Raw genomic sequence first — 21,434 nt, 5'->3', positions numbered from 1 at the left:
CGGTGATCTCGGGGATCGTATTTTTGCACTTGTTAAAGTGCCGAATATAGTCCCGCAATGACTCGCTCGGGTTCTAAGTTAGAGCGTGTAGGTCGTCTTCAATCGCGTGGCGCTTGTATGTCCCTTGGAAGTTGGCGATGAACTGCTACCACAAATCTTCCCACGAAGAAATTGAGTTCGGCGAGAGATGGACGAACCATGAACGAGCAGAACCTTTCAACGCGGCTAGCAAATAATTAGCCAGAGTGTTGTCGTCTGCACCAGCGGCATAGAGAACTGTGGAGTAGACTTGCAGAAATTCTTCTGGGTCTGTACCTCCATCATATTTCTCAATCGATCCCGGTAGGAACTTCTCGGGCCATCGCACATTGCGGAGCGCTGGTGTGAACGCCCTGCATCCGTTTCCTGGGATAGGGTGTGGCCCGTGGTCGCGACATCGTCTTGGAGGCCGATCCGAAGAGGACGACGAAGACGAGGATGAGGGGTCACTTGGCTCAGGAGCTTGGCTTCTCGAGCGATGATCGCGTCCTCGATCTCGACTCGGATAAGGAGATTGGGAGTTTCGATCACGTCGGTTGTCGCCGTCCCTCTCCTGTCTTCGGCGATTATTCTCCTGACCTCGGTTGTTGTCGTTATCGCATCGATCATTATGGGGCCGATGATCTCGATCTTCATTTGGGGTATTTCCTCGGCCGTCGTCTCTTTCTCGCCGCGAGGGAGAGCGATGATGATGTTGTCGATGTGGAGTACCGTCCTCCCGACGAGAAGGAGAGTGATGGCGACGATGGTCGTCTTCGTTACGATCCCTCCTACTCTGCTGGCGTCTGTTCAGATGCTCGCGAAGATCGCTATCTTCACGGCGTGGTGGTGTAGGATCATGTCTTTCTCGAGGGGAATGATCACCGGTGGCATGTCTTCCGGCGAGGTCTTCTCCATCCGCGTCCTTGGTGGGTCGCTCTCCGTTCCTGTGCGGCTCTGGGCCGCCTGCTGCTTCGGCAAACGCGGCATTGAGGTTCGTCACAGTTTCCCGTAGTCGCTCTGCCAATTGGCTGGCGTCTGGGTTTGTTACTGGATCGAAAGGACTTTCTCTCAATATCGCGTCCAAGTTCCGCAACTGATGAGCGGGCATTCTCGCTGCTGCGGACGCACTTGTCTTAGTGTTGTCGACCACGTTTACATCCCTAGGTGACTGCGAGGAGGGTTCGTTGCCTTCAAGGAGGTGCAACACGGATGGCTCGTTTGTACCGACAGATCCCACAAACCTATCTGGAATCGGTGCCACATCTGGTTCCTTGGCAACGCACGGGGTTTGAACTCATGGTTGTTGGACACGATGATGCGCTGGTTTGAGGGTCCAGAGAAAGATTCTGCAATTTGTGAAATCATGAGATCTAGATCTGTGGATCGGACAGTAGGTGGTTCCCGTTGGTGAAGTGTGTTGAATCCCTCGTTCCCAACAGGCGTAGAGTTCAGCTTGTACGTGGAGTATCACCGGACAGTCCTCGAGAGTATGCTTGGTTGTCTTATGCACAGGACACCAAGATCTCGGTCTTAGGGTGGTCATCCTTGTCGGCTTTGATCTTTCACATGAAGGGTGAATTTCAGCCGCCTGAGGGTTCCTCCCAGATGTTGGGGCCGTCGATGTTCCGTTCTCCACCTGAGTGGGAGGAATTGTCGGCGGGGCGTCGTTTCTCTCAGTCGTTGCCGTACCTCTCTCGTTCCCAATGATGATTGGGCCAGCCGAGATTGGTGTAACGGTATAGACCAGAAAGACAATAGATCCGACCTAAGTCCACACTAGCGGTGTCGAGGTAGAAACTCCTTGATCGACGCTGGCGATGACACTGTTGTCGGGAAGTCCTGAAGTCATACTGGTAGATCCTTGAGCACCAAGTCCCCCTACTTGGCGCACCACTGTCGACGTGGGATACTCGCGGACCGGATGAGTTAATTATTGGGGTATGTTGGAACGAGGGTCTACGTAGTACGACATCAAGCAAACAAAAGATAAGGATTATACTGGTTCAGGCCCCTTGTCAGGTAATAGCCCTAGTCCAGTTTATATGAGATTGATGACGATAAGAACATATTACAAAGAGAGTAGTCGAAACAGATGGTACCGACGAGATCGTAGTCGAGGGATTCGACGAGATCTCCCGGTGACTTGGCTCCGTGCACTCCGATTTCGTAAACTTTGGTGGGTGTGTGGTCGATGAGATGCGATGCCCTTCGCCTCCCCCTAGGGGTCCCTTTTATACCGTGTAATACCTTGACCCTCATGTAAGACTTAGGGATATGTAAACCGACACGATATAACAGAGATTTTACCCTTTCCGAGTAGGACTTCGGCAATTTCTTAACTCAGAGATATTTTCCATAACTTGAGACGAGTTCCTAATGGCGTGTACGGAAACGATCCGTATACGTGAAGGTATATCTTATCGGTATATTTCATAAGTCGTAGGATAGAGGGTATGCCTTATCCATAACCCTGACAAACATTTTCGCCATAACTGATATCCTACACCATTAAATTATTTAATTGTGATTTTATAAAAAGAATGTTCACCTGTTTTTAGAGTTCCGAAAACGGTGATGAGTTGAATTGAACCACAACTATATACTTTTAACTATAGATGGCCATGTAGGCCACCCGGCACGGCACGGCCCAAGCCCGGCCATACCTGGGCTGAGGCTTGTCGGGTCGGCACGGCCCGACCGACGCACCGGGCCATGCCGTGCCAGCCTAATGGCGGCATACACAGCCCAGGCATGGCCCAATACTACTCGGGCCATGCCGGGCCGGCCAGAAGGCACGATGGGTCATCGTGCTTCCTCACAGAAAAAGTCTATTTTTGGTCCCTCAACTCTGTGGGTTGTGTTTAAATGGCTGGAGAATAAGTCTATTCTGTATACTCCTCACAGAAAAAGTCTATTTTTGGTCCCTCAACTCTGTGGACTGTGTTTAAATGGCTGGAAAATAAGTCTATTTTGTATACCTCTTGTCTTGGGCCTTGCATTATACGATTATTTAAGTCTATTTTGCATCCCTATATTTTTTTATTTGACCAGGCCGTGCCGTGCTGGCCCAGCGTGCCGAAGGTGCGGCCCAAGCACGGCCCGGCTGTCGGGCCGGGACGGCACGAGCACGACCCCAGTCGGGTCGTGCCGTGCTTGGGCCGGGCCAAACAGCCGTGCTTTGGGCCGGGCCGCGGGCCACGGGCCATATGGCCATCTATACTTTTAACTCAGTGTTTTCATCCTCGTTTTACATAAACTTATTTAAGTCAAAGTTGACAAAGTTCAGGCACTCATCCTTATAAGCCACTTCATCTCTTCTTCAATCTTCCATGGTGGGGGAAGCTATTCTAAACTCTTGAAGGGACATCCCTCATTATTTGCATGTGTTCTAAATGGTTATGAAAATATTTGAAAAAAACCAATAAGATAGATTAATATATGATAATTAAATCACTACATAAACATGTAAGGTCAAATTTAACTTCTATAAGTTACAACGAAAAAAATAAATTTGAATGTGAATATACGTTTACTAGCCATAGTTTAATATCTTTTTTTGCAACTTGCAGAAGTTGAATTTTAACTTTCATGTTTGTGGAGTGATCTATTACATATTAATCTATTTAGTTGAATTTTTTTTATAATTATTTAGATAACATGCAAATAATAAGGAGATATTCCCTCGAGAGAATCCACTCCCTCCAAGGTGTACTAATATTTTGCACTGTATGCCGCTGCTGCTGCATTGAGTTGCTGCTAGCTTGCTGACCGGCCTGATCTTGCGTGCGTGCATGCTAGCTTAGCTTGGCCCAAAGAAACAGGGCCTACTCTCAACTCTCTCTCCTCGCTGCAATGGGTCAAGCCCAAACAAACCAGCCAACTTAGCCCATCTATTCTCCTTTTCCTTTTTTTCCCCTTCTCTAGTTATTGTAGGACATTTACACCGTCGCTGTTACTTTTACTTTTTTTTTTACTCCTTGGCTCGATCTCCCATGGTAACCTATGCTACCTCGATACGTCGATACATGGATACGGTATTTTCCAAAAAACAAGGATACGGGAATACATTTATATATTTATATATATATTAGAAATACAAAAAATTAAGGATTCTTTTAAGAAAATGGCAATATAATACTAGGATTAGTGCAGTTGCAGTTCATTCCATGGCCATCTTCTCCAACTCTGCTATAGTTGACGAAGCGATTTAAGCCCCCTAAAAAATTGGTGTGTAATAAAGTGCAAGACTACAAATAGCATACAAAACGCAAATTTAATAGTTCAATCAACACAGTTGCTCTTTGATTGATGTGCATCAACATTCCGCACTACCCCTAGAATTGCTAGATGCACTAGTACAGACTGCACAGTAGCATTTGGAGGTTGGATCTAACAAAAACAATAGTCCTTGACTACTTATCCTAAAATAATAAAGACATTGCAGATCAAGCATGAAACACTAGAGGAGTGGATTTATCTCAAGTAGTGAGGGAAACAAATAAAAAGCTGCAACGGTGCTTCGATGCTGCCGGTGCTGTGCTTGCCTTGGGCGGTGACGGCCCTGGCCGGCTGCCACCCGGCCTCTAAACTCGCGGCGGAGGTGCTGTGCGGCTGTGCCTGTTTGCAGAGAAGGTGTTGTGCTGCCGGGCGCGGCGGCGACGCATGCCTGTACCCAGCGTGTGGTGGCGACATCTCGCTAGGGCGCGTGCGAGATGCATCGGGATGGGAGACGGAGGACGGCGGCTCTGCATCAAATCGCTAGATACGTACGGAATACGTATCTGATACGTATCCCGTATCCGTCATGTACCTGATACGGATACGCGGCCTGGAAGCCGTATCCAGGTAACGTATTGGTAACCACATCCCTGCTTTTTTTTTAAAATTACACAGTACAATGCAGAAACTTACAACGCTCGCACACTTACCACCTCTATGAACGTACGCACGCAAACCCTACCTCTATGAGCATCTTCGAAGACTGGACCGACAAAACCTACCCTTATGAGCATCTTCGAAGACTGGAACGTAGAAACTCACAATGCACGCACACTCACCACCCCTATGAGTATCTTCGAAGACTGGGCTGGCAAATCCTTGAGATTGACGAAATTACCACAGGCGTCTCTTTTTTTTGAATTACACAGTACAACGCAACCACCCCTATGAACGCACGCATGCAAACCCTACCCGTATGAGCATCTTCGAAAACTGGGCCGGCAAATCCTTGAGATTGACGAAGTCACCACAGGTGTCTCGCTGTCGATGGGTACGTCGCCTACCACTGAAAGCACAATGTCGTTAGATCCTGTAAAATTCGCTCCCATAGAGAGTCGAGAACCCAGGACCTAAGGTGCTTCTGAGACTCTTGTAACCACTAGACTACATGCCCTTTCACAAACCACATCCCTGCTTGAAGTGATGTGAAGAAGATTTAGTGTTTCGTCCAGGTTCCTAGCTATTGTTTAGGGAGTTGGGAGTTAGCTCGCTCCTTTCGCTGTTGCTGGTTCCTTATTTGTTGTCAGCTGCATTCTCTGGTCGTCTCGTGCTGCAACTTATGTTAAGTTAACATAAATAAGTTTAATGTTTATGTTAAGGATCGCAATAATTCATAACTATCATCATGAGTTCTAACATGTCCTAAGACTGGTACTAATATCGGGTATTGTAGGAAGTGGCTTGCATCCTTCTCCTGCAACATGTCCCTATCAAGTGTCGTTGTACGGTAGTGTCAGATCAAGGTGTTACAATAATTGGTCAGAATCTGCATAGTTGTTTCTTTCTAGCGACTTTCAAGTTGTATGTAGTCATTGGCTTTCTCAACCAGAAAACAGAATCTCCAATGCGATGCCTCCAAGAAGGCAACAACATATATAACATCACTGTGGTTATATATTCCAGACATCCTTAAACTAGATTTTTATCGGGAGACTAGACTGAGACATTAGGGTGAAGAACGATAGGGCCGAACGACACACCCTCATGCATGTACAATACCTTTGTTTCTATACCTATATAACCTTTGACAGATTTCAAAGCTCTATCATTCAAATTTTTGAGCCACCCAATTAAGTCCAAATGGTTTGGATCCATCCACCTCTCTATCCATCTATCTAATCCCAAGCCGTTGCTTGTGGATTGGGTCTAGTTTGTCGGTTACACTCTCGGAGCCGTTTCGAAGATGTGACCTCTTAAAGGTATAATTATTTATATTATTAATTGCAATGATTCCTCTCGAGTTAACCGCAGGTACCAGCAGTCGTGTCTTAGGATTGGTACCGGCATCGCGGTTCTATGGGAGTCTATTCACACCGATCTCCTATGATGCATCCCCTCTGGCATCACTGTTAGGTGGTGTCAGGGTAGGGTGTGACACTGAGTTTATTGAAATTTGTGTGATTTGTGTGTGATATTTTGGATGACTGAAAATTGTTAGTAATATGTGTGTTTTTTTATCTCCTAAAATTGTGATCATGACCAGGACCAAATTGCTCGGTCTTGACTATTTTACTGTGCAATTTATCTATAGCTGTCCAAAAAACCAAAGATCGAAGACCGAGGCTAAATTCTTTGATCAGATTGAATGCCCACCCCTAGACGTATTAGCCTTTTACATCATCTTTAATCATTTATTTCTAATATATTATTAATAACCATGAAATTTTATTATATAAATATATTTTCAGATATATCTAACGATATAACATGCACAACTATAACATACTTATCATGTTCTTAAATATAGTAACTTTAGAACTGGATAGGACATATTCTACGGGTCTATCTAGATTAATAATATTAGGATATATTCTATCTGATCCTAAATTAATATATTTTAAGACAGATGAAATATTTATTTGTTAGTCAAACATTGACTTTCTCTGAAACATAAACAACTTATATTTTAGGATGGAGGGAGTATCTATGAGTTAGAAATAATCAAAGCCATGTACAGGGTTAAAGTGGAAGGAAAAAGAAATTAAAATACTTAGTTGTAACAATATTTAGGTTCTGCCTTTACTACAGAACTTGATCAAGGAGATATTCACGTTTAACCTTTTGCGCCACTTAGACTATTCCTAGTGGAGAGTTTTATTTTGGGGTTTTCAAGAGTGCTACATAATTAAAAGAGCTTCGGATTGATGAATGAAACAAATGTCGATCTTTGATGCATAGCTTCATTTCGTGATTTCATATGCTATCCACAATTTTTATTTATTGAATGATATTATGAAACTATTTGATTAATGTGGTTTTATTTTCGTTTCCAAGGTATAAGGATAAAATGATCAAGTTGAAGTGGGGTTTCATTCTAATTTCACTGCATAGATAGTGTGTAAACCAAGTTTCATCTAGATGAAAATCATCCTTTCTAGATGAAACTCATTCCTTCTCTCTTCATAAATTTCTTGACGTATCATCAATTTAGCTTATGTGACATCTAAACTCTTATGAAACTTGCAATAGGAATAGCCTTGGGTTCCAGCGCTGCGTCACCTTAGAGTTCCGCTGTGTTGACTTGTCCATCTGGCCTAAACCGAGCTCTTGGTTTTTAAAGCACCCGCCTCCCTGCAGGCAACTATAATGAAAACTGATTCTGTTCCTTTCTTCTCCCATTAAGTACTCTATCCATCTCGAAATATAATAAATTTTTAGTATTTAAAAATTATTATAAGTATGAATTACCTCCTAAACTATCGTGATCGACCAAATTACACTTTGAACTCGAAAACCAGACATTGCTCACCCTAAACTTTCAATACCAGATAAAACACCCCCCCTTAGCACTGTTACAAGCGGTTTAGGGTTCAAATAACACACGTGGCAGTCCAGTCATCCTTTTCTAAAAAGAATCGCTAGGGCCCACTCGTCAGAATCCCCACCCACCTCTCTCTTCTCCATCCCTTCTAAAGCACGCGGCGGCCGGCGAAAGGGTGCGACGCGACCGGCGCTCTTCTCCCTCCTCTTCTGAAGCATGCGGCGGCGGGGGAAGACGAGGCGACACAGCACGGCGGCGCTACCGACGGTGGCATGGAGGCAGAGGTGAGGGCGGCGCGTGCCGGCAGCGGCCTGGAGGTGGAGGCGAGGGCAGCGTGGCGAGCGCGCAGAGGACGCGGCGACGGTTGCCTATCCGGAGCTCCGCAGCTAGCCACCCGAGATCGCGGAATCTGCCTCGGATGGTCTGCATCGACACTGGCGAACTGCAGCAGGGCGACGCCCATGGCACGCAGCGCCCGGAGGTAGACCACATGCTCCGCCGCCATGTCCCGCCTCGCCTTGCACCTCGACACCGCCTCCTGCCTCTCCAGCCTCCACTGGCACAACCCCATCGCCGCCGGCGCCGCTGCCTCCGCGAGGTTGAGATGGATGGATAGAGATGAGCTCGCCTCGTAGGTGTTTGATCTTTTGCACGCGTGTTGCCTGTGACACACACACGGCAGTGGAGTAAAAACAGAGCGAGAGGGGCATGACATCTCGGGCAGTGTGCATGCTCTTTCTCGGCCGGATTCCGCGATTCCTCCTCCGCAGGCTCCGCAGCTAGCCGCACGCGCGTGCTCCGCCTCCTCTGCCGCACGCGCGTGCGCCGCCGCTGGCCGCCGCGCGGGCGTTCTTCGCCTCCGCCGCCGGTCGCCCAGTCCGCCTCCACCTCCGCGTGCTCCACAGCCGGCCGCCCGAGTGCGTGGTATAGATGGCCATGTGGGCCGCCCGGCACGGCCCAGGCCCGGCCGTGCCTGGGCCAAGGCTTGTCGGGCCGGCACGGCCCGACCGACGCACCGGGCCGTGCCGTGCCGGCCCACGGGCCGCACACATGGCCCAACATGACTCGGGCTGTGCCGGGCCGGCCTGAAGGCACGACGGTCCATCGTGCTTTTTCTCAGAATAAGTCTAATTTTCCTCCCTCCTCTTGGGCTGTGACATATATAGCTCAAAAAGTCTATTTAACCTCCCTCTTCTTTGGGTTGTGATATAAATAGATAAAATAAGTCTATTTTAGGTCCCTTTTCTTTGGACCATGACATTTATATGTCTATTTTTAGTCCCTATACTTTGTGTGCCGGGCCTAGCCTGCCGGCCCATCGTGCCGGGCCGGCCTGATCGTGCCAGGCCAGCCCAGCATGCCGGTGGGGAGGCCCAAGCACGGCACGGCGGTCGGGCTGGGCTAGCACGGGCTCGACCCAAGTCGGGCCGTGCTATGCTTGGGCCGGGCCAAAAGGTCGTGCCGTGGGCCGGGCCTTCGGGCCTCGGGCCTTATGGCCATCTATAGTGCGTGGCCTGTGCGCGAGAGATAACCACTAGGGAATGACAGGTGGGACCCAGGGAATTTTTTATTTTTTTCGCTGACTGGATTGCTACGTTGGCGCCACGTAAGCAAGCTCAAGTCAAAACCACTCAAAACAGCGTTGAGGGGGGTTATTTGTCCGGTATAAATAGTTGAGGGTATATAATGTCTGGTATTTCAGTTGAGGGGTGTAATTCAATCGACCGCGATAGTTGAGGGGGGTAATTCGTACTTTTTCCTATAAAATATAACAACTTCCTCATCTTTATTCTCTTCTCAACTAATTACAATTTTGTATCATTCAATTTCTTTGCGTGCTTCATCTTCTCAACCAATTCTAATCTTTTCCTATTTAATTTTATCTACTTTCTTCATATTTGTGTCCAAGTCTAAAACTCTTTGTATTTTGAGATTGAGGTAGATGTTTATACCGCATTAATTTACCATTACTTTATGGGCCAGCAAAGTAGTATATATACAAGTATATGGAGTAAAGCAGAGCTAGCTTTCTTTTAGTTGCTTACGATGATAGATAAGTATTTAATTCTAATATGCACGAGCATGCACAAGCATCTGCCTCCGAGGTTGAATTCAAATGTCCTCCTTTGCTGCTATACTGAGTAACGAACTCCTGCACTTATTTTCCAAGTATAGATGCAAATGTAATCACGAACATGGAAAGGTATATGTTGAAAGGTCCTTTGCAGGTACAATGAGCAAGGAACTCCTGTATATTTTTTTTATAGAGTGCGATGCCCGTGTGTTGCAACAGTACTGTATGGAGAAAAAAAATACAAAATGTGTTGCAACAGTGTATAGAGAAAAATAAAAAAACTAATTAATAGTCTTTTATTTTATTTGGTAGGTCGTTGGTTTTGTTTGGGAAACTGGTTTTGGGAGAGATGGTTTTTTTTGGGTAATATGGCTTTTTAGCATGAGATTTTACATGAAGAGAGGAGGATGACTTCGCTTTTATAATAGCATATAGAGAGCATGCAAAGTCGATTTAAGAAAAAATAAAGGTAGGGGGAGAGTGAACTTATAAGCCTTAATAAATGAAATGGGGATTAGAGCATGTACAACTGTAATTAATAGCGAGCTCTTTTTGTTGATATAGAAATAGAAGTGAGTAGGAGAAAAAGATAGTTAGCGCATATAAAAGAAATTTTGCTACATGAATACCAAGAAAAGAATAATAATAATAAGTAATAAAAAAATGTTTTGATGCATTAATTATTAGTCTTTTATCGTCTCAACTGTTACAAAGAGAACCATCTCTAAATGGAATAAGAACTACGTAACAGACCTCATACGACGCGTTCCTTTCGTTGTAACAACGATTAAAGCATCGATACAGATCATGCATATATAGCCTGTAGAGAAAAGGAATAGAAGCCAGCTAGGTGAAATCCCGGCCTGCAGCATAAATTGCCGGATCTGCATATACGATGCCTAGCACGTTCGTTGAGTGCATCATTAAACTAAGCAAGGAATGAGGAGGCCAGTATCTTGTCGATGAATATATATTTATATTGCCGGGGACTATATATACGCGTATGCATGCGAGTATTTGTTTGCATGCAAATGCGATAGCCATTAGCTAGAACATACACATAGCATATGATCATGCATGCACAGACCAGCATGAGCACATTGCCATTTCATCATAGGGTTGGCATTGGCCTCCCTCCCGGTTTGCGAGCTTTCAACAAGACATGGTGCGATGGAGTTTTATCCTCTTCCCGGAACAACACCGGCAACACCCATAGTATATATTACTCAGGCCGACCAACATGAAGCCTTGTTGATGAACATGAAGCTGACGTTCATGGTGGTGCTCATGGCTCTCATGGGCTCCATCATCTACAGCACCGGCTTTCTACGCCTCTCCTTCAGGCGGCTGCCTACCTGCGGTGGCATGTTCCTTTACCGGTACGACCTTACCCGGATCGTGCGTTTTGTGCTCAACTTCGTCTTCTTCCAGTTCGTTCCTCTCCTCTCCTCAGCCTTTTCACAGAGCGAAAACCGGAGCAAAACCGAGCTCCTCCTGATACTCCTGTGGATGCTCCTCGCCGAGATCATCCGCAAGAAGGTGCAGGGGATGCTGCTGCCAACCGATGGCTCCTCCTTCAATAGGGGGATCGGACGGTTCACGCTCATGGATTACGCCTACGACACACTAGTCACCTAGTGTGGATCGGCTACCTCATATGCTCCAAATTGCCAGATGATAAATCCCTGAGCATCACCTTCGCTGTGCTCTGGTTCCTGTGCTTTGTGAAGCTCGTGCTAAGCGCTGTGAACAGGTGGTTCGCCAGCTACTCCTTCCACACGGCGAGGAACCCTCTTGTTATTGCAGGCTACATGACGAAAGTCATGGACAAGTACAACCGCGACGGCGATGGCCGGAGCGCCGTGCCGGCCAACGACATGTCCAACTGCAAATTCGTGGTGATGGGAAGGCGCGTCGTCGTCGCCGGCGGTGGCCACCAACACCAAGCCACCTACTGCAACGAAAACGAGCAGAAGCATTTACATCTCTGTATCGCCGAACCCGATGACTACTCCAACAGCGACTCCAACAAGGAATGGCCCTTGGTCACTGTGAAAACAATATGGGAGATGCGCGAAAAACACAAGAACATCTTCCATGGCAAGATAGGGGATTTCCTTGAGGACTTATGCCTATCTTTCTCTCTTTTCAAGATGCTCCGGCGCCAGTTCGAGCACTACCCGATGGTGGAGGTCGGCTCCGACATGGCTCGCGCCATGATGCTCGACGGCCTCCTCAAACTCAACTTCTCTAGCCCAGGCAGCAACTCATCCCATGATCAACTCCAAAGGCCTTTCCAAGTGCTTCTAATGGAGCTTGAGCTCCTCAAGAACTACTACCAGCAAGCGGCTGCCCCTGTGGTGATGTCCCAACCTATCCTTTTCTGCACCAACTTCTTGTCCTCCATTATCTTCTTGTATTTTTTCATCGATGCCGTAGTTGACATACTAATCGTCAACAAGGATGCAGCACCATTATATTGCCGAATCATGGGCTGGGGAAGAACCCCTGTGAATTCCCCGTCCCTCATCCTCTCCTTGACCATGTTGCTTGTGCTCACGGTCATTCTCATCGAGGCTCATGACTTCCTGACCTCGTTTGTGTTCTCCGATTGGAACATAGTCCGCATGCTGTGCTCCTACGACCGGCCCAGTAGACGGTGGCTACAGAAAATCTATTCCGTGGTCATCTACATACGCTCTTGTTTACTTTCTTCATCCAAAAACAAGATGACAATCTGCCAGGTATCCATTCTTGACGCCTGTGGTCCAATCGACAAGCATTTTGCAAGGACTTCCCAGGTTACCCTGCCGGCGAGTGCCACTGCGCAGATCATCCAAGCCTTGTGTTCATGTCACATTATCAATCGCAGCACTGGAGCCATCAACCTTCCATCAGGCATCGATTCCAACCAGATGACCACCACCGAGGCCATCCTGGCGTGGCACCTGGCGACGGAGCTGCTCGAGACGACGACGACGATGGACAAGCAGAAGAAAGAATGCCAGATCGCGTCGGTGCTGTCCAAGTAGTGCATGCATCTGGTGGTGCAACTCCCCGAGCTACTGCCCGACGAAGAGACGTGGGTGTCCAGCTGCTACGAGAAAACGAGGAGCTGCCTGGATCATGCGTCCAGGCGGTGCGGCTGCCGCGCGTGCCCGCCGAGCCGCCGGTGCAGGAAGAAGAAGATCGCCAAGACCGCCATATCAGGCGACCAGTGGGAGAATTCGTTCCAAGACCCGACGGTGCGGAGAGGTGTAAAGCTGTTCCACTGGCTCAGGGAGAAGCCCGCCGACGAGGCGTGGGACGAGCTGGCGCGCCTCTGGGTGCACCTCGTCATCTACCTCGCGCCGTCCAACGACGTGCAGGGCCATGCCAAGGCGTTGGCCTCATGGGGCGCCGACCTCATCACCTGCCTCTGGGCACTGTGCACGCACGCCGGGATCACGCGCCAGCCGCCTCCCGAGCAACATGATGTACTAGTGCACGACGAGCAGCAGATCGACGTCGTCGTCGCCCATCGCCAGCCGACACTCAACCACGACGATGACAACTCCATCAATGTATAAGAAGAAGTTAATTATTATCGTATATATATACTGTTGCTGCATGCATTCAGCATCGGTATTATTAATTCTGAGCAATAAGGCCAAGAGTGCCATGTAGAAAATACTTGTCCTGCATCCCACTAATTAATGCCAGATCTAGCAGCGATGGGCCTTGGTGGCAAGGGCTTCAACTCGCTGACGGTCTCTTTCGATTATTGTCTTTGGAAATATCAAAATATATATGCAGTTATATACTCATGTAAATCTTCACACAATCAGTACATACATTTGTTCTTCTGATGAAATACAAGCATACATATCCAAGGCATACTGAAGAGGACACATGGCACACACAGCATGCATACTCCCTCCTTCTGACAAAAAACAAATGGATATGACACATCATAATACAACGAATCTGGACAGATGTATGTTCAAATTCGTAGTACTATTACTAGAATGTGTCACGGTTTTTATGAGACGAAGGGAGTATATATATACAGTTACACAGCAATATACACATAGACACATAGTACGGGAAATATCGAAAACGCGTCAAGGTCAACTGGTCGACGAGGGGGCGCCGCCAGTCAGAGTGCCCATCCACGCCGGCGGCAGCATCCCGGTCTGCTCGTGCACCGTCGTCAGCAGCGGCGGCAGCATCTTGTACACCCCGGCCACCTCCTTCATCGCGCCACCGCCTTCGCCGACCTCGCCGCCGGCGCCGGCGCCGTTGCTCCACACGCTGATCTTGGGCTCCAGCCCCCTGATGGCGTCGGCGTTGATGCGCGCCATCTCCTGGTACACGCCGGAGCTGACCATGAGGTAGTCCCGGAGCGCGGCGTAGCTGCCGCCGAGCGCGCCGAGCATGGCGGAGAGGTAGGCGCTCTGGGCGTCGCCCATGGCCACCAGGCCCTCGGCCTCCTTCTGCTTGGCGTAGAGCTCCGCCTCGGCCTCGCGCTGCCGCGCGAAGAAGGCCGCGTCCGCCGACGCGCGCCGCGCCTCCGCCTGCTTCTCCTGCTCGTACAGCAGAGCCTCCGCCGCCTTCTGCCGGTTGTACAGCTCCCAGTTCGCTTCTTGCACCTACATACACGCATAAGCCATGCGCAAAACCAGTGTTCAAATTTTTATTTTGCCTATTTCTATCGGGGTACCCATAAGACCGAATTTTCCCAAATTTTGGAAATTGCAGTAGTTTCGGTTTGAAATAATTTGAATTTTTAACAAAATTTTCCAAATTCACAAAAATAATATGAAAACGATAAAAAAAACTTGGGTGGAATAATTAATTTTGTATTGGGTCCGATAGACCCGAAACTTCAAAAATTACGGTCCGAAAATTTGAACCCTGCACAAAACACACTTTCCAATCAGATTTGTCATGTATGTACAACAATTCTTTTTAGGCAACTACCTATATAACCTTTGACAAATTTTGAAGCTCTATCGCTTGAATTTTTGAGCCACCCAATTTAGTTTCAGTGGTTGGGACTTGGGATCCATCCACCTCTTTACACATAAGCTACCGCCAGTAGCGAATCCAGAAAGAAATAGCAATAGGATCTAAGCAAACTAGATAGAGTTACAATCCTCACTCTTATCTACATATGGTAAAAAAATTTAGTGGGGGTTCGAGACCTCGCCGCCCCCATGCTGGATCCGCCCCTGGCTACCGCAGCTCCTCTAACCCATCCACCGCTACCTCCCCTAACCCATCCACCGCTACCAGCGACCGATTCACTTCCCACGCTGCCCACCCGCCCTCCCTCCCATCGCCTTTTTCGTTGTCAACATCGTCAAGAAATACGTGATGCCACCACTGGCCTGTTGCCGATGGTGGTCTAGCTGCTCTCAACTGCCGCCTCCTAACAGTTCACCAGTTGATGCCCCCCGCTGCTTGCAATACATAGCCCCATTGGTGGCCTTGTCGTCGCCAACCTCCTCCTCCTAATCGCTCATACCATGCATCCGCTAGGCCGACGGTGCCCTGTTCTCCCTATAAGCCATGGAATTGCCCCTCTTTCCTCTTTCCCTGCTCTAAATCCTAACTAGGTGGGGTCATCGCCCCATTGCAACGAGTTGCCGGAGCTTAAGAAGTTTGGTGTATAAATCTTTAAGATATGCCCATAAGATGGTCCAAAATTAGTAAGATTTGTTCTCCAATTTTTTTTTGTTGAATAACGGTTAGCAAATCCCTTTTTAATCACATGGCATAGTGTAAATGTACACATCAAAGTAATCGAGATTTATGTACTATTTCAGCGAGAAAGTTTATTTGTCCCTCAAAAGGATATCCCCTCTTTTTTTCATATTAACCAAAAATATGCACATTAATAAAAAAATTCATATATTCTATTTCTCTCGAGGAGAAAAATCCAGAGAATTTTTTAAAATTTTATTTCAACATCCCCTCAAGAGAAAAAAAAAAGTTTACCTCCCTCTTTCACCGGTCAAAATTATACGACATTTGACTATTTATAGGTCATCAAGCAATATTGTATTGTGAAAGTTTTTTTAATAAACTAAAACATGCATTCATAGTCAATGTAGTTTTAAAGTTTTGATTGTACTCACACTGTTCTTTTTTTTAATATATGACGTTAACTTTTTGAGATACATTTGATTATTCGTTATATTAAAAAATTATGTAATTATTATTTATTTTATTATAACTTAATTTATTGTCAAATGCTATTTAAGCATAACTTAATTTTTTCATACCTGTAAAAATATTTGAACAAAATAAATGTTCAAACGTTTATAAAAAGTCAATGGTATAATATATTAAAAACTGAAGGTGGTATATGGTTAGATGGGTGGACCTTCATCTCGTAGTCGACGACAGCCTTGCTGAGATGCTCGGCCTTGAGCTTCTCAGTCTGCCTAGAGGCGTTAGTCCGTTCCACCTCCACCTGCAGCTCGGCTTCACGAATGGCGACCGCCTTGGCGGCCTCCACTTCAGCCACCATCGCCTGTCGTTGCCACCCGGCCTTCTTCATCGCCAGGTCAGCGTTCGCTTCGGCCACCTCCGCCTCCCTCTCGTTCTCGAACACCTTCACCTCCGCCTTCACCCTCGCCTCCTCCTTCGCCCCCTCGCCCTGCCGCTTCACCGTGTACACCTTCGTCTCGGCGTCCACCTTGGCGGCGTTCTGCCGCGTCATCCCGTCCCTCTCCTTGGCGCCGACCTCCCCCTTCATCCGCGCCTCCGCGACGTCCACCTTCGCCTGGTTCACCGCCTCCTGCTGCGTCTTCTGGCCGAGGTAGGAGAAGTACTCGTGGCCGGCGACGTCGACGAGCTGCTTGACGTTGGCGTTGTAGATGATGAGGCCGAACTGGTTGAGCTCCAGCTGGACGTTCTCGAAGACGGCCTGCTTGAAGGACTTGGTGCCCTGGAAGATCTCCTCCATGGTCATGGAGGCGGCCAGCACGCGGGTCTCACCCTCGATGACGCCCTTGACGAGCTCGTTGACGTGGTGGGAGAGCTTGTCGTGCGGGGAGATGAGCTTGGCGTAGCGGAGGAGGCAGTCGTCGTCGTCGGCGCGGGGGCCGATGGTGAAGACGGCCGGGAGGATGAAGGGGAGCTTCTCGGCGCTCATGGCCTGCACCTCGAAGGTGTAGTTCACCGGGGAGATATCGAAGCGGGTGCACCGCTGCCCCGGCGCCACCCACGCCTTCTTCGCCAGCTTCACGTCGGCGATGCCGTACCCGGTGATCGCCAGGTACTCCGACGCGCTCGCGATCCTGTACGCGAACCCCATTGTCTCGGATGATAGCTACTCGCCTACTCCTACTTAGGCTGATCGTCCCCTTATAATTTGGTTAGCACAAGAACGTCAGATTATCGTACTCGATCTAATTATTAAGGCGTTTGCGCGGGAAAATTGAAGTGGTAGCTGGTTACAGGGATGAATTAGTGAGGTCAATCGAGCACGATTGAATGTTTGTCTGAACAGGTAGAATGTTATATATATATAGCTGCTAGAGCTGACGTTAATTTCCGTGTTACTTGCCAAACTATATAATGTAAGTACTGTTTGAATTCAGGGACGATCGATGAATTAATTGGATCAGTTGACGAAGAAACCGATGCGAAATCGCGAATAAAATGCCTGCTTATATATTACTCCCTCGGTTAGACGTGTAGTTTTAGTTTTCATTTTTTTTCTCTAAAATATTACTTCATCCGTTTCATATTATAAGAGTTTCTAACATTATCCACATTCATATATATATATATATATATATATATATATATATATATATATATATATATATATATATATATATATATATATATATATTAATGAATCTAGACACATCTATATATATTACTCCCTCGGTTAGACGTGTAGTTTTAGTTTTCATTTTTTTTTCTCTAAAATATTACTTCCTCTGTTTCATATTATAAGAGTTTCTAACATTATCCACATTCATATATATATATTAATGAATCTAGACATACATATGTGCTTAGATTCATTAACATCTATATGAATGTGGATAATGCTAGAAAGTATTATTACCTGAAACGGAAGGAGTATATATATATTATCTTTTTCTTCTCATTTTAGCCATCGCACAAATAATACTTCCTCCTCCTTGTTTTCTCCCTCTCCTTGTTTCTTCTCTATATTAATGATGAACTAGCTGGGTGGCCCGCGTAATTGCACGGCTAGCACCCAAACAAAATCATATATTCTTTTAGTATGATTTTACTTAAAATTTATTAAATAGCTATCTCATTGTTTTAAGAATTTGAAAGACCAAATCTTAGCATCCTCGTGTTTCTAATTATATAATTTTTAAAAGTTACACCAGTTGCTACCCCTTATGTTATCTCCTTCTTTATTTGTTTGCTCGATCTATTACTATTTTTATTCATTCTTCTTGTAACCTTTAAAAATTAGATTTTATAGTTTTTAGAGTTTATTGTCATGTTGGGTTTCGTTTTTATAATTTCCAGATGTCCCGTCAAACGTTGCCATTATACTACTCTACGGCCCGTCCACTGTCTCTTCTCTTTATTATCATTGAGATTTTAAAAATCGAACATGATTATCGTTTGGGTTCATTTTTACTTTCTAGAAGTCCCGCCAAACCGTTAGCGGCTTTGCCATTGTACTCCTTTACGGCTCACCCGCTGCCTCCATTCTTTATTGTCATTACGATTTTAAAATTGAACATGATTATCATTGTTTTTTTACTTCTTAGAAGTTCCGAGCCTTTAAAAATTGGACTTATAATTTTACTTTTTATAATTTTTAGAAGTCCCATAAAACAATGCCACTATGCCCCTCTATAGCCCGTCCGCTGTCTACTCTTTATTATCATTGTGATTAAAAAAATCAAACATAACTATAGTTGGAATTTATTTTTTATTTTCTAGAAGTCCTGTCAACCGTCGGCGGCTCTGCAACTATACTCTTATACACCCCGCCCGCTGCTTCTCCGTTTTATTGTCATTGAGATTTTAAAAATCAAATATGATTATCAACGGGTTTATTTTTTTTACTTTCTAGAAGTCCCGACAACCGCCTTACTTATTTGCTTCACGGCATGCCTGACGTCTCTCCTTTTAATCCTCATTAGGATTCTATTTGGTGTTTTATTAACAATTTTATATGTCGTATCAACCGCCACCACTCTACTCCTCTATAGGCATGTTACTTAATTTATCTCGTCATGTGTTTTAGATAGTCTTTTCTTTCAATAGTTATTATTTTTATCACAAATTTTAGTTATTTATAAATTGTATTCCTAATTGATTTTTTTCTTTTTCTAATTTTAGAATTTATTTTTAAAAAAAATAGTTAATATCGTATTGTGTTCTTTTAATGTTTTTATTTTTTATTTTCAATTTCAATTGTTTCAAAATTGTATTCCAACTTAAACTCTCTTTTAATTTTTCTAATTTTGGATATTATTTTATTTTTTATTCGAAATTTTAATTAATCTCATATTAGGTTCTTATATGGATTCTTCTTTCGATATTGCTTATTTTTAATTCTGATTTTCAGCTAATTTTAAATTGTATTTCTACTTGAAGTCTTCTTTTATTTTCTTTTGCTAATTTCAGATTTATTTTTTATTTTTATTCTAAATTTTAATTAATCTCATATTGGGTTCTTATATGGACTATTATTTTAATATTCCTTATTTTTAATTCCGAATTTCAGCTATTTTTAAATTGTATTCCTACTCGGACTCACCTTTCCTTTCCTTTTCTAATTTTGGATTTTATTTTATTTTTATTTTGAATTTTAATTAATCTCGTATTGGGTTCTTTTATGGAAACTTCTTTCAATATTCCTTATTTTTAATTCCGAATTTCAGCTATTTTCAAATTGTATTTCTACTTGGACTCTTCTTTCCTTTTGTATTTTTGGATTTTATTTCAAATTTTGATTAATCTCGTCTTTGGTTCTTATATGGGAACTTCTTTTAATATTGCTTATTTTTAATTTCGAATTTCAGCTATTTTTAAATTGTACTTCTACTTTGACTCTCCTTTTCTTTTTTTTTTCTTTTTCTCCGATTAATGTGGGAATTTCTAACCCTCACAGCGAACGTGGTGCCTCCTTTCAAAGCTGTTTTAATAATATAATACATAGATAGATAGATGGCATAGTATTTTTTTAACCTCTTAGAGTATTTAACATGTTTTTAACTAGCTAAAACTATATTCTTTTAGGGATAGAGGAGGTAACTGTCATGGTTACGGTTAAGGCATACCTAATATCCTACGATTTATGGAATATACGAGTATGATATACCTTCATGTACATGGGTTGTTTCCGTGTGCATTGTAGGAATCCATCACGAATTATGAAAAATATCTCTACGGATCGGGTGATTTACAAAGTACTACTCGGAAAGGATAGAGTTTCTATTGTACCGTGCAGGGTCCGATATGTCTTCGAGGAGACCAAGATGATCCACAGTATAAAATAGACCCTTTGGGAGGAGTGTAGGGCATCGAATCTCATCGCCAACACACCCACCACAGTTTATGAAGCCAGAGCACACAGAGGCAAGTCGCCTGGAGATCTTATCGAGTCTATCGACTATGATCTCGTCGGTATCGCCATATTCGTCTACTCCCATTGTATTCTATGATTTCTCCATATTAATCCCATATAAACTAGACTGGGCTATTACCTGATAAATGGCCTGAACTATAATCCTTGTCTTTTGTTTACTTGATGTCGTACCACGTGATCCTCGTACCAACGTACCCCAATACTCTACTCATCCGGTCTACGTGTATCATTCGTCGACAGTAAGCTATCATTTTTCTTTGTGATTCAGTTCCTACTTAATTAATTTAATTGTTTGAAAGAGTAGTACCTATGTACTCCCCTCCGTTCATAAATAGATTTTGGTTTTGAATATGTGTGGTCAAATCTTAAATTATTGATATATATAATTATTATCATCTAATAAGAAAAAAATATACATGAGTAAATTCATCATGAAATGCACAAATATACGACAGGAAAAGGTTTTGACCAAATATGTATATTGGAGAATATATACTCGTCTGATACTCCCTTCGTCTCAAAATAAATTAAACTCTCCCACCCGATGTGATTTTGTATTGAGAAAAAAAAATTATATTGTCCCTCATCAATAAAAAAAATATAGTATTCTCTCTGTTATATAAAAAACCAAATAAATTATTTGTTAAAGATAGAAGGAGTATAGGTAGGTGAAATTAAATAAAACTTCTTGCTTGTGAACGGACCGTAGGTAATAAGTAAGAATTGATTTATTTTGCGGTGGAGGAAAGTAAGTTAGAACAGAGACGGTACGTACTTTGGTCATTTTTAGATGAAGAACATATTATAGTTGTCTCCTCATTAAAAAAAAATCTCTGTGGACTACTTGTCGTTGTTTCCGATGGATTTTCTTGCACGTTAACGTGTTTCTTCCATCGATTATCCCACACGAATTAAAGTAGCCCGTAATTTCCACCAGATGGCAACGCTTGTTCTATGCAAGCGCACCACATAACCTGTAATACTCAACTTAA

General features: G+C 44.6%; 2 protein-coding genes across 2 annotated transcripts; one reads left to right on the top strand and one right to left on the bottom strand.

Moving 5' to 3' along the window:
• Window positions 1–11,114: 11,114 nt before the first annotated feature.
• LOC112936583 (uncharacterized) lies at window positions 11,115–12,886 on the top strand. Its single transcript, XM_066304567.1, has 2 exons — window positions 11,115–11,421; window positions 11,529–12,886. Exons 1-2 carry the CDS (start codon window positions 11,115–11,117, stop codon window positions 12,884–12,886), a joined length of 1,665 nt encoding a protein of 554 aa, XP_066160664.1.
• A 782-nt stretch (window positions 12,887–13,668) lies between these two features.
• LOC4348926 (flotillin-like protein 1) lies at window positions 13,669–17,357 on the bottom strand. The gene is made up of 2 exons (NM_001423066.1): window positions 16,225–17,357; window positions 13,669–14,485 (listed from the first exon to the last, which is right to left on the bottom strand). The coding sequence occupies exons 1-2, from the start codon at window positions 17,158–17,160 to the stop codon at window positions 13,964–13,966; spliced, it is 1,458 nt and encodes a 485-aa protein (NP_001409995.1). The 5' UTR covers window positions 17,161–17,357; the 3' UTR covers window positions 13,669–13,963.
• Between the last annotated feature and the right edge of the window lie 4,077 nt (window positions 17,358–21,434).

The sequence above is a fragment of the Oryza sativa genome, chromosome 10 (assembly GCF_034140825.1).
Source record: "Oryza sativa Japonica Group chromosome 10, ASM3414082v1".
Taxonomy (NCBI): Eukaryota; Viridiplantae; Streptophyta; class Magnoliopsida; order Poales; family Poaceae; genus Oryza; species Oryza sativa.
The sequence above is the reverse complement of the archived record's forward strand: the minus strand, read 5'-3'. Positions and strand labels throughout refer to the sequence as shown.

Excerpts from the sequence above, each read along its gene's own strand:
- LOC112936583 (XM_066304567.1), top strand. The coding sequence starts at position 11,115 with ATGAAGCTGACGTTCATGGTGGTGCTCATGGCTCTCATGGGCTCCATC. Across the intron at positions 11,422-11,528 it reads GATGCTGCTGCCAACCGATG|ATGATAAATCCCTGAGCATC; the intron begins GCTCCTCCTTCA and ends CCAAATTGCCAG.
- LOC4348926 (NM_001423066.1), bottom strand. The coding sequence starts at position 17,160 with ATGGGGTTCGCGTACAGGATCGCGAGCGCGTCGGAGTACCTGGCGATC. Across the intron at positions 14,486-16,224 it reads TCGTCGACTACGAGATGAAG|GTGCAAGAAGCGAACTGGGA; the intron begins GTCCACCCATCT and ends GCGTGTATGTAG.